Source organism: Numida meleagris, chromosome 3 (genome assembly GCF_002078875.1).
Source record: "Numida meleagris isolate 19003 breed g44 Domestic line chromosome 3, NumMel1.0, whole genome shotgun sequence".
In the NCBI taxonomy this organism is placed as follows: domain Eukaryota; kingdom Metazoa; phylum Chordata; class Aves; order Galliformes; family Numididae; genus Numida; species Numida meleagris.
In genome coordinates, this window is record NC_034411.1 from 51,855,067 (window position 1) to 51,873,893 (window position 18,827).

The 18,827-nt window shown below is 40.7% G+C and overlaps 1 protein-coding gene across 3 annotated transcripts in view; it reads right to left on the reverse strand.

The window, feature by feature from the left end:
• The window catches only part of PHACTR2 (phosphatase and actin regulator 2), a 125,749-nt gene that overhangs the window by 11,576 nt on the left and 95,346 nt on the right, over positions 1 to 18,827 (reverse strand). For 2 of the 3 annotated variants that reach the window (XM_021390563.1, XM_021390565.1), the window contains exons 5-11: positions 15,718 to 15,954; positions 11,867 to 12,410; positions 10,233 to 10,435; positions 8,817 to 8,973; positions 6,641 to 6,696; positions 1,333 to 1,394; positions 131 to 268 (exon numbers count right to left, since the gene is read on the reverse strand). In XM_021390563.1, the coding sequence (XP_021246238.1) occupies positions 131 to 268; positions 1,333 to 1,394; positions 6,641 to 6,696; positions 8,817 to 8,973; positions 10,233 to 10,435; positions 11,867 to 12,410; positions 15,718 to 15,954 (1,397 nt within the window). The remainder of the gene's footprint in view (positions 1 to 130; positions 269 to 1,332; positions 1,395 to 6,640; positions 6,697 to 8,816; positions 8,974 to 10,232; positions 10,436 to 11,866; positions 12,411 to 15,717; positions 15,955 to 18,827) is intronic. The other variant, XM_021390564.1, reaches the window with a different exon arrangement.

Below are 18,827 nucleotides of genomic sequence, written 5' to 3' on the forward strand. Positions count from 1 at the left end.
AGCACCATGACAATATCACTGCCTCCAGCAGATGTCATTCATGATGCTGGCACCAAGAAATTGCAGATCAGAGGAACTAACCAAAAGGAAAGATGAAATCATTTTCTTATAATCTACATTTGCCTCTTGCCTTGTCTGCGGGAGTTAACCTGGCCCACGGCTTGTCAGCACGACGGTCATAATCCGGAGAATCCGTAACCTCCACGTACTCATTAAACCGTAGGATTCGTCTTGCTTGAAGTTCAGCCACGGTAGGCCTCAGGCTGAGCTGCACGCGGGAGGCAGAAAATAGCATGCTTAATAAGACAAAATAAAAGAAAAGCCGAGAGTATGATGTCGTCTCTGGAGAACTTTAATGGTGTTTCTAAATAGGGTCACTTTCAGGTGTCTAAAAAAAGGCCCTACCCTGGGAGCACTGGATGGGAATGGGGGAGCAGCACAACCTAATTTCTTCAATTATAAAAATAGTCTTTGTCAGGCAGGTCACAGAGAATCTTGACAGTTATCCCTGGAATATTAATTGTGACTTTGTAACTGTCACTCTGTTTACTCCACTAAATGAGAGGTCCCTCTGCATCAACAATTAGACGGTCTGCTGTTTTCAGCTATAATACAGAAAATAAGCAGTTTATGGAGGGACCTGCCTAACTAAAAATATATATATATTTTTAACATCTGGGGGTCAGATGTTCTATGTTGGTCATTATGATGCCCAGGCATTGTTCCAGTTATCTCAAACATTCACTTTAATTGACTAAGGATAATCACACTCACGAAACAAAACACTGCCAAGCGTATTTTGGAAGGGTAGGGGCTGATGAGGGAGATGTACAGAAATCTTCCCCATTCTCCTCCAGAATGAGATCCCAGAAGTAGAACAGCACATCCACTACTTTATTATTTTATTTTGCAGGGACAATGAGCAGAATTCCACCTGAAGTAGCCACGACTGCTGATGCAGCCTGGAGAAGAGTGAAGGGATGGGCCCCCACACAGCTATATTGCCCTCTCTGCTGCACTAGGGAGCTCTTGAATGTATTGGACAGCAGTGGTCATGCTTGCAGAGGAAATCCCCAGATAATTTCTTTTCCTTGATTACATGGACAAATATTAAACATGGCCAGACTGTATGCTTTCCCAAGGTATGAAAAATTGGAATGAATGAGGTTTCCTCCTAAAAGGATATTGGCTTGTATCGCCCTTTATGCAGATTTCTAATGTGGAGGCATGACTATTTGCAGTAATGTATGTTCACTGATTATTCAAGTCTTACAAAAAAAAAAAAAAAATCCTACGTACACAAATGCACAGTACAAAACCCCACATCATTACCTTTCTACTGAGCCTACGTTTTATTTCCCTTTTGGCTTCCTGTTCCTCTTCTTCATTCTTCTCTGTTTTTAAAAGATAAAAAGCAGTGAATATTTAAGCATTATATCTGCACGTTTATTTCTCTTGTTGAAAGCTTCAGGACTTCAAGTCTTGGCTCAAATTTCCTCATATTTTATGGTGATCCTACATGCGTTCTCTGCTTTTTGATTCTGAGTGCTCTCATTTCTTTTTCATAGCCTAATTTCCCGTCAATTCTGTAGACATCTTGAGTCACCATGATGGGTCAGGAACATAACAAAGAAGGGACTTTTGATGTTTCCTTTGTGCATAACAGCAAGCAAAAAGTACCCTGAAAGAGCTGTCTAATGTTTCAATTACTTGAATGGGAACAGAAGAAAATTGCATGTGCATTTTCAGAAAGTATTTGGGCATGAAAATGAAATGAACTAGTAATACATTTCTGAACAAACCAAACCCGATTTGTTAAGGCCAGTGACAAGAACATTAATAAGGGCATGTTCAGATGGACTCAGCATTTTTTAAAATTGATCTATGTTCGGAAGAACATTATTTGCATTATTGGTCCATGTCACGATTACACGCAAGCTTAACTTTGTTGTGGCTGAAATACACCACCTAGTAATATTTGCAGCATTCTGATTCTGGTTTATTAGTTAGGAGCTGTGGATTCCAAGTTGTGGTTCCAAGTTAACTACTGACTTAAAGTTCATTTGACTATTGTGGACACAGCCAACCAGTATAGACAAAAAGGCACTTTTAAATCCCGGTGTGGTTCAGCTATGGCCAATCTGCTATGTTTAGTATCGGCAACCTGGCTGCAAAGAGGTTTCCATGTTGTGGCTGGTATACTGGAGGTAACACCACGACAGGTCACCTCTTGCACATTGTTCTTTGCTGACTCAAAGGCACTCATATAAGAAGAAACAAGAGAAAGGGGAAGAGGGAAAAATGATAAAAAGGCAAAAAGAAGAAAGTGAAGACAGTAAGTAAAAGGCAATGCCAGCCCAAGAACTGCTTTAGGAGAAGATCCCAACCCTAGATTTCCATCAGCAAGATGCAGTCGTACAGGCTGGTGGCCAAGATTAGGCTCTTGTTGATGGTGATTTTATTAAAATACTGAAATGCAAATATAGCTTATGGTTTATCTATAGCTTTTCTCTTAAACTACAAATAAATGGATGGCCTGTTTCCACTGAGGAGATGTAAACTGACTAAAACTGAAGAATAGAGAGTTAAACATTAACATACTGTTATCTGTAGGCTTTTGTTTAAACATAGTGTCTAATTAAACATACTGTTTAATTTGTAATTAAACACAAATTATGATTTTAGGGTTCCATTCAGCTGGGATTTGCTTGACATATAAATTTTTGTCCCTTCATGAGTCGCTTTAATCCTACCTCTTAGAAATTCTCCTGAATTTCTCTACAGAAAATGCAACTGTGCATGTGCATCACTAGATACACATACGCAGTTATATATTCAAGTTTTTTACTTCTAGAAAGAAAACTCAGGAGCTAAAGGACTGAAATCTGGTGGCTGCTGTTAATATTTTGAATCCACTGTTTCTCAGCAGGCCCTGATTCACGGCACTGAGCACTCTCCCTCATACCTGCAAAACCTGGAATTGCACCTCTCCAGACTGCTGAGTACAAGAGTGCTGCAGAAACACTATCTTGATACAAATTCTTACTAACATTTAAAATGTGGTTTGGTCTTTTAAAGTAAAAGTTTTGCTGCAATGATACAAGAAAATGCACTGCACCAAAATATGAGTAGAAACTGGAAAAAGAACTCATTGAGAGCAGTCCTCTGGAGAAGGACTTAGAGGTTTTTTGAGCTGTTTTTGCAGCCCAGAAGGCCAACTGTATCCTGGGCTGCATCAGACAACAGGGGGTAGCAGGGAGAGGGAGGTGATTGTCCCTCTCTGCTCTGCCCTTGTGATCCCCCACATGCAGTACTGTGTCCAGTGCAGCACAAGAAGGATCTGGAGCTGTTGGAGCAGGAGAAAGGCTGAGGAAGCTGAGATTGTTAAGCCTGGAAAAGAGAAGGCTCTGGGGAGACCTCATTGTGGCCTACCAGTACTTGAAGGAAGCTTGTAAACAGGAAAGAGATTGACTTTTTACACAGTTTTATAGTGACAGGACAAGGGGGAATGGCTTTAAACTAAAGGAGAGGAAATTTAGATTAGATGTTAGGAAGACATTCTTTTCCCAGAAGGTGGTGAGGCACTGGAACAAGTTGCTCAGAGAAGTTGTGGATGCTCCATCCCTGGAGGCATTTAAGGCCAGGCTGGGTGGGGCCCTGGGCAGCCTGAGCTCGTGGGTGGCAGCCCTGCCTACAGCAGGGTGGGTTAGAACTGGATGGTCTTTAAGGCCCCTTACAACGTATGCCATTCTAAGACTCTATGAATGTGCTAAAAATAATGGGGCTTGTGCTCTTTCAGATATTGCAGAAAATCCCACTCGGACATCAAGAGACAGCTACAGGTATAAACTGACTCACTCATCCAAACAGGAACACATTAACACATAGAAGCACCCTTCTGACTGGTTTCAGTCAGTTTTAAAAGCAGATCTGAACTGTATGAAGTGAAGAAAGAAAGTATAAACATAGTGCTCCCAGCTGCAAGTCCCCTCAAATGCTCTGCTGCTGAACTGGCAAAGCACCAGCTGAGCAATTGCCTTTCTCTTGCAGTAATGTCTGATCAGGTCCCAGCAAGCTGGGGCTTCCCTCCTACCCTGCCTGCAGCTCCTAGGAGATGCACAGGCACGCAGGTCAAATGGGGATTTGACTCTGCAGTGAAACCATTTTATTTAGTATCATGGTCTCTGAGTTAAAAAAAACCAATGATCGACTTAGAAGAGCATCCCTGGCATCTGTACATTATTGTTTCTGCAACCTCTGCCATATTAAATCCAGTCACCTTGCTCTTCTGTGGGACATCTGCTTCATAGCAGAAGGGGAGAAGAGAAGAGACGAATTACTCTGCCTGAGGACTGTCCTGGTCTTGACCAGAGAGCACTCCAGGAGCATGAAACCAAATTTTCCACTGTGTCCCTGAGGGGATTAGCTATGTTTAGACTTCTCTGTGGGCTCACTAAGGAAAGAAAAAGAAAAGACAAACAAAGTGCTTGCCTCTTGAAATGCTGTGCAATGCAAGAAGCAGCTTCTCTTTCCTGGTTTTAAAAACAAAGATAATCATTAATATTCCCTAACCAGCACCGAGGGCTAAACCCTGCTTTTTACAAAGCCAGCACTGGCAAGAGTGCAGGTGCACAGAACAAGAACTTCACTGTCCTTTATAGATACAGGAAAAAATACCATTATCTTAATCCAAAACTTCTGGAAGAATAAAAAGCTTCTTTGCCATAATACTATAAAAGCTACTAGCTCAGAGCTGTCTGAGTTAAAAATACAAGGCTTTATCTATTCCTTCAAGTGGACTCTTGAGTTATCATAACTTTGTTTTAGTGCGGGAAGACTCAGAAGCCTGGATAGTTTCATCCAAATTGTTTTTACAGAAATCAGCCTGCAATGTCTTGCCATTATATCCACAAGATTTTTAGTAACTGGTTTATCTGGTAATATTATCAAAACAAAACTTCTTGCAACACCGATTCCTTCGCTTTAACTGGAAATACAAAAAAAAGAAAAAAACACTGACTTTTCCTGAACCTCTTGAAAGATCTGGCTTGAACTTAAGCCTGAAATAAACACCTGGATCTTTACCTCTTAATATAATCTCTAGTTCTGATAAATGTAACTCAAAACAATAGTTTCCTTTAGTTGCAGTTTACATACGTGCAATAATCTAACCCATTTTCCCCATGCACTGCTTAAAAATAGGAGGAAGGAAGCTTTATGAAAGAAACCCCCACTTACTCACAAAAGTTACTTACAACAACAAAGGCATCTAAGACATGTAAACATTTTCAAATGATCTTCTGGAAAGGAACATAATCGTTTTAATAAATAATATGAAAGTTGCAGAGCTGAGAAAGAACTTGCACTCTCAAAGGGCTCTGGCCAGGCTGCCATCACAAACACTGGCTTTTCTTGTATTTCGTTTTGCTTTTTAAAGATTAACTTGAAATATTTTATATTTCTACGATGAGCAAAAAGCAGATTCAGTGGCTCAGCTTTTTTTTTTTTTTTTTTCATTTATCTGCATTCATAGAATCATAGAATGGCTTGGGCTCCAGCATTTATTCTTGCTCTCCCTTGCCCCTTTAAGCCAGGCTCAGGGAAGACAAGAGGGAATGATGGCATGCTACTGAGGAAAAGAACAGTGAAGAGGCACTGAGTGCAAAGCGCTGTACTCTGCCAAAAACATCAAGTAAACAAGCTGAAACGGGAGTAGAAATCTATTAACTGCTCTCCAGTCTTAAGGTTCTTATTGCAAAATCAGTGATCAGGACAAATAATGGTAAAAGCGATGTTAAATACACTAAGGGTATGCTGGTAGTTCAGTCATTTATAGATTAGCTGGACAGAGAAGCCCAGCTAGTGTTCCCAGCTCAGTGGCTGTATCCTGGACCACCAAAGATGTTTTGGAATTACTTTTCTCACATAGTTTAGCAGGAGCTGCTTTTTACTTAAAATACTTTTGTATTTCACCATTTATCTTTATTATGACTATGTGATCAACATGTTAAGAAATTATGCTCTTAGAAAGTCCGTTCACATTATGTATTGGACTGGAGTCCCTTAAGCCCTCTTCTGTGCACCATAATGCATAAACAGTAGCTTCCACTTTTCAGCAAGAGACTTTTACTTTAGAGAGCTTGCACAGCAGCATAGGGTTTTATTACCACAAACAGTTGCCTGAAAGCCAATAATTCTTACTCCTCCTTGATTTGTTGGCCTGAGCAGGTGACAGCCGTCACTCCATGAACTTTGTCCACTTTCCAAACTCTGCCCTTATATCCCACCTCCAGCTCCTACTGATACTCCCTCTCCCTCCTCAGAAAAATTAGGTGGAAGTTTAACCAGCCTAGAAATACTCATAAGGAGCATCTCATTCATTCCAGAGCTTTGGGACCAGCTTCAAGAAGTGGGATCATGACAAGCAAAATTCAGCATCTTGAATGTATGCAATTTTCACAGCTACCATTACAGATTAGTATACAAGTCTAGCGTTGACGTATTATTTTCAAGAACACTAGTTCTTTCCAGTTACGGATCTAGCGTGAGAGTAACAATGATCAGGCTTCCATACAAATCCAACATATGCTGTTCTCACTTTCTAAGTAAATACTAACTTAAAGCTGAATACAATACTTACGCTTCAGGATATTTCTTTGCTCTAGCTCTTCAGTCGTAGGCCTCTGGCTAAGTCTCCTGTAAGAGCAAAGTAAGTGGCTCATTTAAAACCAGATCCAAATCACAACTTATGATTTGAAAGGCTGCTTATAATGTCCTTCTCATACAGCCATTCTTATAAAGCTATGTGGAGGTATTCAACAGGCAATTTCCATACACAGTTATAATAGCTGTGCATGTAACTTCCACAATGAGTAGGCATTTAACATTTATATTCTCACCACTCGAACACAGAAGTGATACTTGTACAATACTACAGAAATTGCACAAACAAATTTAAATTTCTCATTTACAGGTATAATTTTATGAAAGAGTACATAAACGGGTTTTGTCCCTGGGCATCCTAATTATGATAAGTTGTGCAGTCATAAGATTGTTCTTGGGTATTTTGAATGCAAAGCCTATTCTGTTTCTCAGCAGTAAAATTGCATGTTGCAGATGTCTTAAAAGTCAGAAGTCCCAAAAGGCAGTCCTTCTGCCCCGCAAACCCCACAGAGCTCACTACAGACCATCCATGGCTTCATAAAAACCATCCCATTCAAAGAACCCTTAGCACATCTGCAACACCTGGAGACAAAGAAGAAGACGTGAGGGATGCTCGTCACCATCAAATGAGAACTCCACACTGCAGGAGGTTCCTGACCCAACACTGGATGGACTGTGGGAACATGGCTTCCACTGCTTTCTGCCACCTTTCCACCAGATATCTGCTGTCAGGTGTTGATCACAACATTAGGAATTTAAAAAGGGCATACTATAATCTTGGCTGTGACCACAGACCTGAGCGCAGCCCTAGTATTGCAATGCACACCGTAAGCTTTGCATGCCTATTATCGCCTGCCACTGAGTAGGGCTATGTGGTAAAGTTCCCAGCTGGGCAGAACTGGCAATGCCAAGCAAGACAGTTCAGGGTAGAAATCAAAGAGAAGCTTGCTCAGCATCAGCCCCATGGGAAATACAGATAAGTGGGATGTGATTACCAGAGCTGGAATCTGGTTAGGAAAGCAGTGATAACTACCAGGCTTCTTTATTAGCAGAAGAAAAATGACCCTTGGGCCCTACAAAGATGTATCCCTCTCATAACTATGAAATGAAATAAAATTAGTTGGCCATCCAGTTCACAGAGCACTTCAGCCATGTGCTAAGTGCTGGGGCTGGGCTGCTGTGCTTCTGTACTGGAGGAGCACTGGTTGCACTGCCCAATATCTGGAAATCTCTAACAAACACAGGACATCCTCAAGTCTGTCTGGATAACATTTCTGAGCACAAGAGAAACAACACGCCTGGGAAAATGTAGACATATTGCAGTCTCTTCTCAGAGAACTATAAAAAACAGAATTAACACTTCAGAGGATTTTTCTTAAGTTTGTAAAAACAGGTGAATTTTTTTCTTTTTTTTTTTCATGCAGTTATCTCAAGTCCTATAGGAGTTAAAAGTAGAAGGATACTCCTCAGAGGTGAGGTGAGCAGAGTACTAATCTACAAAGTCAGTCAACGTTAATTTCTTTTGTTGGAATCAGTACTCAAATAATCAAACACTTAGAGAACAGGAGAGTGGGAAGGGACAGAAAGGAGGAACATGCATAGGCATACTCTGTGTGTCCAAAACCACAGCTCTGACTGAGAAGGGGATATGTAAGCTCAAGTCCCTGCTAATCATACAGCCTTTTGAGTTGGAAGGTACACTCAATGGTCATCTAGTCCAACTCCCCTCCAATGAACAGAGACATCTACAGCTACATCAAGTTGTTCAGAATCCTGTCCAGCCTGAGAGCCCTGTGCAGCCTGAAGAGCCCCATCCAGCCTGAAAGGCCCTGTCCAGCCTGAGAGCCCTGTCCAGCCTGAGATGAGAATGACGGAAAGCTTGAACTATGGCATTGATTGCTCTGGAGTCATTTTTATTCCTCTTTGAGAAACAAACAAACCAAAAAAACAAACTCAAATCCTCAGGTTTGTTTTTTGCAGAACAGAAGTCCATTACTGACATTTTAAAGTGATGAGAGAAATTAAAATACATTTTTCCTGACAATTGTACCATGAGGACCCTGCACTGCATATTGGATTGAATTTGCAATGTGAAGCCAATGTTCTTGATCCTCCTCCACTCGGTAAAGCCACATTTACTCTGCAAGTGATACCTCACGAGCTTCGTTCCGATCTGATGTCTGATTTCCTGCCTCTCCTCTTCAGATGTACACTGCAGGATGTTTTTGTCTTCTAATTCTTTCTTAGATGGTCTGTTGCCAAGTTTGATAGCAAGAGTATCCCTACGACGAATTTTACTTGCCAAAGAGCCTGAGGAAAGCAAGAGGAGGGTGGATTTAGTTCATTCATGCTTAGGTTACAGACACAAACCAAGTAAGGACTTTAATACTTCCCCAAAGCAGTCTTGTTCCCACATGCAGGAAAGGAATTTTAATTAACATCAAAAGGAAAATAGTTTCAACTCAGCTCACAACAATAAAAAGTTGGAAGACTTGGTTGAAAGAGCTAACAGCCAGAACAATAGAGGAATTTTAGAAGGATCACTCATCATCTGTGAAATGATAGGGCAAAAATGACAAATCTACATTTACATGTCTTTGAAGTATGATACATTACAGGTTGATTTATTTACCTACACAGTACAGTTTGCAAAACGCTGCTCTTTTTCTTAAGCTTTAAATTGTTTAGCCTCATTCTCTCATCTTGTCCCTCTTCCTTTTTTCTCACTCTTATGCCAGTTAGTTCTTGCATAGTGCTTCCTATCTTTAACTGATTTGTTAACTAAAATGAAAAATGCAGTTTAGAAAAATGCTCTGAGTGCTTGCAAAGTATTCTAGGCAGCAGCCCCGAGGCACTGAAGCAATCTCTTTGCCAGTAGGACAGATATAGTAGGGACAACAGTCACACGCAATTCCACTAGCATTAGCATCAGCCAGCTCTGGAAGCAGTTCTGTTGTCTCCTGACATTCTGACCGAGGTGGCTACATACATCCAATAATGGCAGGCCTTGTCACACCATCTTCTTTTCCTGAACTTGCTCCTCCCATCTCCACTCCTTTCCACGCAATGCTTAAACTGGTACCACTGGTACCACCACTGCATGGACCCCAGCAAGTTTTTGATCACAACTGTCTGGGAGTGGAGAAGCAGGACACTCATTTACCAGCAGTGGTAAAACTTCACCATCTAAAATCATTCCGTGCAGCCAAATGCTCCTCTCTTTACTTTGCACTAACAGGTGTCAAGCATGCTCATATGCAATATGTAAAAGGTAGGGAGCAACCGCTTGGTAAGATGCCCTGCAGCAGCACCACATCCTGGAACAGAATCACCTACAGAACAATGCGCTTGCTAAAAGCTCTGCCCTAGTCTTTGCTCTCCTGCAGATCATAACTAAACAGGGTCAGCTACACTAAACTCACTTGGACGTAGGTGCCTTTGGTCTGTGTGCAAGCTTAGCAATCTAGCAATCGCAGACACTTAGCAGGCCCTCTGAGCCAGCCAAGGACAAATGTAACACCCTGAGGTGGCCACCCCTTCCCAGTACACTTCTCTTGTTAAGGGCTCACTTTCAGCACTCGCATTATCATCATCGTCGTCGTCGTCATCATCATCCGTGTAAAGTATGGGCCCATCAGAGTCAGAGTCACTGCTGTGGCTCTCTCTGCTGCTTTCACTCTCAGCAGCGGCAGCACCATCAGAAGCCTCCTCTGCTGGTTCAGAGTGGGTCTGACCAGCTGCCTTCGCATCTTGGTTGTCTTTGCTAGCCAAGCTGTTAATTCACAAACAGACACGGTGCTACGTTAATGCAAGCAGCACAGAACACAAATGGGAGACAGACTGTAAAAGCAAAAATGAAAATAAAAGTTCGATCAAACTAACTTCTCTCTTTCTAAAATCGTACGTACGTACAAGATATGCAATGTATGTGTATGCACACGGGTGTAAATATGTGTATATGTGTCAGCATGTCAAGAAGAAAGATGCAGTCTGAAATGATAAGCTGCGAAGTCTGTATAAAGAAACATCATTGTTCTTGTTTATTTCTTGTGTGATGGGACCAATAGTAAATAAGGGGTAATGAGAAGAGAAAAGCAGCTCATAAAGTTGAGGGTAAGAGGAGTGAGTCAGAGACCAGGCAGGATTGCAAAGCTTCCTGTTCTGCATGAGCGACTGTATTTACTGCAAATATAGTTTTATGACTGATGAGAGCAAAATGTTCATTTCCATCACTGATGAACGTGGAAATGAGCAGCAGAGTGTCCGTCTGCCCTGGGAAAATCCTTTTTGTAAATGAATGTGTGATCAAGGGGAGACGCAGCACAGTAATGTAACATTGGTGCAGATGTACCAGCAAGACTTCCTCTATCTAAAGGAAATCCTCTAGGCCGCTGGCATCTTTGACTAAATCCTCTTGGGTTGTTATGAAAGACACTGGTTCTTTTGGCAGGGAAAATAAAGATTAACGTCAGTCATTTTTTTGCTGCCAACTATTTTGCTTAAAAAATGCAATTATGAACTTGCTCTTGACTAGATTTTATAGTATCTGAGACTTAGATAAGGTATTAGGCAGTGACAGACCAAACATTTTACTAACCAAAGTCTAAAACTGTCGTTAAGCCTGCAAGTAAATTCAGCTGAATTGAGAAGCTTTAGCAATGAGATATTTAATGATATCTACAAAAAAGTAAAACAAAATCAAAACAAACCACCTCGTAATTCAGCATCCTTTCTTGTTTGCTTCTATGAGAGAGAAATGAAAGTATTATCTGAGACTAGCTGAGCAGCTGAACAGAGGGGTCTTATCCACAGAATCACAGAATGGCTTGGGTTGGAAGGGACCTTAAAGCCCACTCAGCCCCAGCTCCATGCCGTGGGCAGGGCTGCCACCAGATCAGGCTGCCCAGGGCTCCAACCTGACCTTGAACACCTTCAGGGATGAGGCACCCAGAGATTCCCAGAGATTCCGTGGACCACCTGTGCAAGTGCAGCAAGGCAAGCTGTATTAAGCCAGGCAATAATGTACTTGGCACATAATGAGAAATGACATCCTGGGGAATCCTTCGGTACTATAGGAGAATGGCTCTAAGATGCAAGGAACAAATTGTGCTGGCATGCAATGTAACACTAGAAATGTGGCTCCCTCAGCCGTAGGCTTTGCTGTTTACTAATAACAGCAATGACTTACCAATGACCATCTCACCTTTTTGTGTCTTCACCACTAGCATCTGGACCGCTGTCTGGGGTAGTACTGCTCAAGCCCTCATCTGCGCCTTGCTCAGCCTGGAAAAGAGGTTTACTATCTGGTCCGGGAATGGATGGATCTTGGGCATCTGAGGACACAATGAGTTGACCAGCTGCAGAAGTAAAAGGAGGTGGAGGTGGAGGTGGGGGTGGGGGTGGGGGTGGAGGAGGAGCAGTGGTGGGAGGAGGGGGGACAACCAGCTTGCTCGATTGGTCTATATCCTCTGTTTCAGAAATTACACTGGAAGGTTGCTCAGGTTCAGATTTTTCTGCCTTCATTTCCAACTTGTTGGCTGTGGCACCTGAAGGGGAAGAGGCAGCCCCATCTGGTGCCGTTCGTGGAGCTGTCTGTTTCCCAGGTCTTTTCTTGCCCCTAGGAGTTCCTGATGTGCCTGATTTGCTGGAAGTCTCCTTGGAGGCTTTGGGATGAGATGACGTGGACGAAGTAGATGGCGATGAAGAGGACTTGGAGACTGGTGTTTTTTTAGCATGTGAAGCACTAGCTAAAATAAGAAAAGAAAAAGCATTATGCAGTCTTGTAACTGTACAACTTTTGCATCTTTTTGCATTAGTTGACTTTTGTGCTGATACTTTAAAGAAATGAAAAAACACAGATGATATTTCTATAATCCTTCATCTATATGCTTGAGATGAGTAAATACTGAACACTATGATTTTACATACATCTTTCAGTGAACAAATAGGGACCCTCGTGGGCATCAGTTAATCACATTTCACAATGTTCTTTCAAGTTGTGTGCTTGATGTGCTGGCTAGTTAATGGCAAGCGGCAGACAGACATTAAAACAAGATGTACTTTTGACTCCAGCTGGGTACGTCCATTAAACAGAGGCAGAAATCACTGATCTCATTCTGAACAAATGATCTCCTGAAGCAAAGAGGCACTGAAGGCCTCCTGTATGTACTGGAGCTCTTTATCTTGCCAGCGACCAACTCAGCACTGAAAACGTGGTGACACAAGACTGTGACACTAGTTGGCGACTAGTAAGTAAAGTTGCTGTCTGTTTTTGTGATACTTACTATATTGAAACACACATGGTCATTGTGCAAGACTGCAAGAGAGATCAGCTAGTCTAGTATTCCCATTTGCATTCCAGTCACACTTCTGACTGCTGTGTTGAAACAGCCATCATCTGGACTGGGAGCTTCAGACTTCAAACTTACATTTAAAAAGCAATAAAAATGACAACCATCTTACAATTTGGTCCTTTTCATCAAAATGCATCCAACTCAAACTCTTCTGCTGTAGTAAAAACGCATTAACCTCAAGAGCACAAGTGAAAGCATTATAAAGTTGCACGGCAACCTTGAAGCTAAGCTTACAGAGCAGAACAGAAAGCTGTAGAAGAAATCTGCTGAAAGGCCTATAAGCATTTAAATAAAAACAAAACCCCAGCAGATTAGGATAGAACCAAAATTCAGACACTGGCCACAATAAGCTCATGGTACAAAAATAGCTTTCACGGTGATGCTGCTCTCAGCCTCAAAGAAGATGGAAAATAATTCAAGACACATTATACCATTCTCTTCTGTAGGAGAATGTTATGGTTTATAAACATTTAGAGAGCTGTGCGGCTTTCAGTACATCTGGAAAAATCTGCAGAAACTCATCGCTTCAGGCAAAGCATCGTCCTCCTGTGCTGCGAGGTTACTCTACAGGGCACAGCGCAGGACCTATTGATACTGCTCTCATCAGCCACATCCACTACAAATCACTGACTTCACTTACCACAAATCAAAAGTAAACAAAGAAACGTTATAAGCAATAGTTCTAAATTGCAGTGGAAATAAATAGAGGCTCCAGCCTGCATATTACTGAGCAGAAGCCTTACTGAGTAAATGGATGGTACTAACAAATGGCTCTGGTTCTGATTCAGCAAAGCACTTAAACACAGGCTCCAGTCAATGAAACCAGTTGCGCGCTTAACCTCAAGAACTCCAGCATAATACAAATATATAGCCGCACTGTGATTATTACTGGGAAAAGTGAAAAAGATGTTTCCATTGAATGAAGCCATACACTGTTCTCGGAACCTTCCTGAATTTGCAATCAGAGACAGAAACTTGAAAGAATTATCCCAGAGAAATTCTCCCATACTTTCACTCAAGTCAGTAGTGCTACTGCTTCTGTTGCTTTAAACTGGGCTGGCTGACAATTTCCTACCAAGTCCCTTTTTCAGTAGAAAACTTAGATTTTGATTACACAAAAAAGCTGATGAACATCATTCAACTTTCGGCAAATATTCATGCTTATGTTCACACTCCTCCAAACTCCTCTATTTCAGTTTGGAAATCTGTTGAGTAACCTCAGTTCCTCATATTCCTGTTCTCCTTCAAGGGACTGGAACACTGGCTGCATCATGTATTCATTTTCATGGGGATCTGATAAACCTCAAGTATAAAATATTGCTCCCAATCAGTTCTGTTTATTATGTACTGCAGATGAAAACAATATACCTAATGCTGAAGGAAATTACTGGAAGAATATGTGCTATTTTGTACAAGGGGCACATTGATATATTTTATACCTATATGGTCTCAAGTACTGCCTGAAATTTCAGCAAGGCTACTAAAAGACAGGTCTGGAATTTGAACGTATTTTAATTTATGAACTGAGATATCTGAGAGCTTGTTACCAGCCATGAGCCTAAGCACTTCTCTATCCACTGGGTTGCTCTGTTTCTGAAAGGTCTGCTGTTATACGGTTCCTTTAGCTGAGAGGAACAGTTTTCCAGTTGAAAATGAAATACAAGCAGCAAATTCTGGGTTTTCAAAATGTTTATTCTTGTGGCCTATTGATGTAGTAGGGACAGTTAATACCAAGTTAATAGGCATTTTATGGCAAAGTTATTATTGTAACTTTAGCATTCTTGCAGTGTTTTCAAACAGTCCTCTTCTGTATGCTTCAAATACAAAACTTGCCAAAATGTACACGTTATGAAGAAGTATACTTGGAGAGAAAACTGGAGGGACTGAAGGGCTTTGAAAGACTGAAAGAGGATTGAGAACACAAGGTTTGTATAAGTTGGCCAATGCATATACACAGTCAATTCATCATAACATTGCTTGCACTCAAATTATATTTGGATGATTTCATTTTGGTCATTGTCTAAATCACAACCACTCAAACTCAAGATCAATACCTTAGAACAGCTACATAAAATCTAGCATAATTGCAGAATTTTGGTTAAAAAGTGCAGTGATAAACACAACTGCTGTGTGCCTGATGACTGGCATTTTCCATTTTCAGTGTATATTTAGTATCACAGGAAGTCATCAACAAGCTCAGGGAAGCCTGGCGATTTCTAAGGAGCCTTCTTTTTTTCAGGTAAAGCAACAGCTACTCAACAGTTGTTAAGGATATCTTCATGTTTTTGTCCTTTATCACTTTGAAAACTTGTAATCTTGGTGTAGTAGATATTTCCAGCAGGTTACTGAAAAATCAAAATAGATTTACTTTGGGGCAGTTCAGATGTATTTGTTTTCAAAAGTCACCTTTTTCCTTGCTGATTCTTTGGCAGTTCTCTGAGTCATTTTATTGCCAGCACTTGCACATCAACTGGGAATTCAGTATAGTCCCTGTGCTTGGTGTTGTGCATACATTTGTTAGACAGCAAAATGATTCATCTGTTTGCAGACAGCAGAACCAGAGCTCAGTGAGATGTTAGCTAAAAACATCAGTGGCATGCTCTTCAGTAGCACAGCTATTTACAAAAGCAGAAGTCCTGGCAGGACCAAGCCCTCATGCACATGCACCCACCGTAACTGGCACTGCCTGTGCAGTACTCACCAGCTTCTCGATTTGCACTGTGGCTTGTTGGCTTGGGAGGCGGGAGAGGAGGCTGCTTAGCAGGAGCCTTTCCCTTTTTTTTAGCATGAGGTGCTTCATTACTCTTATGGCTGGTGGTGGTAGAAGCAGCAAGAGCATTTTTTGGTGGTAGCGGAGCTTTTTTAGATTTAGGCTTAGACTTGGGTAGTGGTGGAGCATGGGATGCAGTTATTTCTGGGCAGTGATCAGTAGTGTTCTCTATGGATAAGAAAGTGAACAGAAGCCAACTGACACAAACAGACATCAGAAACATTCAACAGCAAGCTAGACAATGACTACTTTTTACTGCTTGAGCTCTTGGGAATCAGGAGAGACTTCTCCACCTTTTCTCTCTTATTGAATTACTACTTCAGAAAAAAAAAATACCATCTGTCTCAATTCAAGTCCTTCTCATTGAAGACTTTTGACCGGCGCTTCTCTCAGTCCTATCTACTCCAGACTTCCAAGGATCCTCTTTAACTCTCAGTGTCCCCAACTAAACTGCTGGCTGCAAACTAAGCAAGGCAAATGCCATTTGCTAACAAATCCCCTTAGATTTTTTTCTAGTCCTCTGAGATCAATAGGCTATATAAATCAGATTCATGTGAATCTGAATGTGATCAAGGCTATTCTCTCAGCCACAGGTTCAAATATGGCTATGCAAGCTGAAATTTTCCCCTGAAGCAACACATTCTCCCATGCTGCAGCCTGCTTGTTCACAGAAACAGCACCTTTATTTTGGGTATCTTCCCCAGGGTATTTCTACTCTTTAACTAAATTAAATAGGATGTCACTTGGCATGGGAACACTCTTCCCTCCTGCAAGTTCTTTAGGTATTCGTATAAGACTGCAGTTTCGAGAATCAGCAGTTACTCAGCAGAAATCTGGACTTTACCCACATTGCATAGCCCAGTGGGAATGGCTCTGTAGAGTGAAACAAGTAACATAGGGGATCCAATGTCCCTATCCTGTGCATTTCACAAGATTTTACTTTGGAGTAGCTTCAGGCTAGTTCTGTGGGCTGCAGGTCCGGATGTGCAGGGAACACAACAAGTTCTTGAATACAACTTTGTATTTAGTTTCATCCAAAGGAAACTTCGTTTGTGTGCTCTGCAAATTAAAGACAGGTAAGGGAATGACCTGGAAATTCACTTCAAAGCTGCAAAGCCAATGTAGTCGAGCCATTTACATACAACACAAAATTCCGCAACTCAATCTCTATGGTTTTTAAACTGTAGCTGGTAGCCAGATGGGAATCTTTCTTCATTCTTTCACACCAGCTCTGTGTCCATTTGGTCTCAAGACAGTCTTTCCACACCTTGCAGAAAAAGGATTTTATAGAAGTAATAGCATACCATCAAAATCTTAAGGGCTTTACTTACATGTTACTATAAACAACAGTGGTCAGGGAATGAAGGAGTCAAGCACATATCAAAAGGAATTCTAACGACCTCTTTTTTATCACTTGAAAGGAAACCAATTCACTTCTTTCACTATGTTCCCACAAGAGCCTCACTCTAACACACATTAAATGGTGGTTCCTGGATCTCCTGGCCATTCCCTGTCCTATTCCTTCCTATGTAAAAGATTCCCAAGAGATAAGCAGTATCTTTTCACTGCAAGATTAGTAGATGAAAAACAAATAACAACAACAAAAAAGCATGTTGGACAACAACAACATTCCTGATCTCAGAAACAAAGCCTTTTCAATCTCTAGTTTAAGGCTTGTTAACATGAACCCAATGCATCACCTGCAATTACTGAAAGCAACATGCACACATAACTCTTTAACAACCAACAGAACTAATGGTAAATAGTGTTTTCCTCCTTTATTTCCAGCCCATATACTCATAGGATAAACTGGTTTTGCTAATGTTATGCGAGAACCATTGTTTTAGAGCTAGCAAGCAGATTCTTTCAAGCACAGATCCTTGCACGATATCTTTGTTTTCCTACCTCTTTCTCCTGGACCAGAGAAAGACTTTGGAAGAAGAAAAAAACATATTTGTTACAATTTGTTTTCCTCTTTTGGTATCTCCTTGTTAAAGGTAATGGTATCTCCTTGTTAAACTCTACCTACCTTCATTCAAACCTGAAAAATTGATTCTGAGAAAGCAAGACATTGTAACATTTTAATTCCATTATGACAAACATGGCAAGAAAAGATAAAATTTATATTTTGAAGATCTTGAAGGACATGATCAGAAAGAATTTTAAGTGTATACTGTTCTTTTTCCTTACGGATCCAGTATCCTAAAACTATATTTTCTAATAAGAATCTCGTGAAAACCCGTGCATTTATACATTGTCACCGTGTTTTCCTTTAAGTCATATTAATACAGAAAGTGTTAAGAAGAGAACAATAACCTAATACTCCATTCTCCATATTCTAAAGAAATGCAGGAGAATTATTTAGAATCTTAGTTGGTTTACATTCAACTGTTTACCTGATTAAATAACGTGTCACAATATATCTTATGTATTAGTAAAAATGTACAAAATACGAGGATAAATCTTTTCTTAGTTGCAAATAAGCATATCTTATTACTCAATAATTTTCAATTCATCTATAGAAAAATAAAAAATATTAATGAAAAACAAATTTTGAACATTTATTTCAAATCCATGTCTCTGCTTTCAGATTTCATTTGTGATTAAACTGAACAATTTATATAATATCAATTTTAGCTGAAATACTTCACAAACACTGGGATATCATCTTTATCTAGGGCACTTCTTTCCATACTGTTACGTACAATATACCAAGGTCTGGCAGACTCTTTTTGCACAGCAGAACTCTATCTGTTGGATAGTTACGGCTCCCTTTGAGCCTTGACTGCACCTTGATTACATACATCCCCTATTCTTTACCTTGATCAATGAGTTTTCTTGCTCATATCTATGAGGAAGTCTGTGATGAAGATGGTTGCTCTTGCCCATTGCTTCGACCATATCATTCCTACTGGCATCACGTTACCCTTGTACTTTCTAGCTGTGTTAGCTTCACTTTTTTTTTATCTCACCAGATAAATTTGATGACTTTCAATGCCAGTTTTATCTTGCCTAAACTGCTGTTTCTCATTTACTCTTGA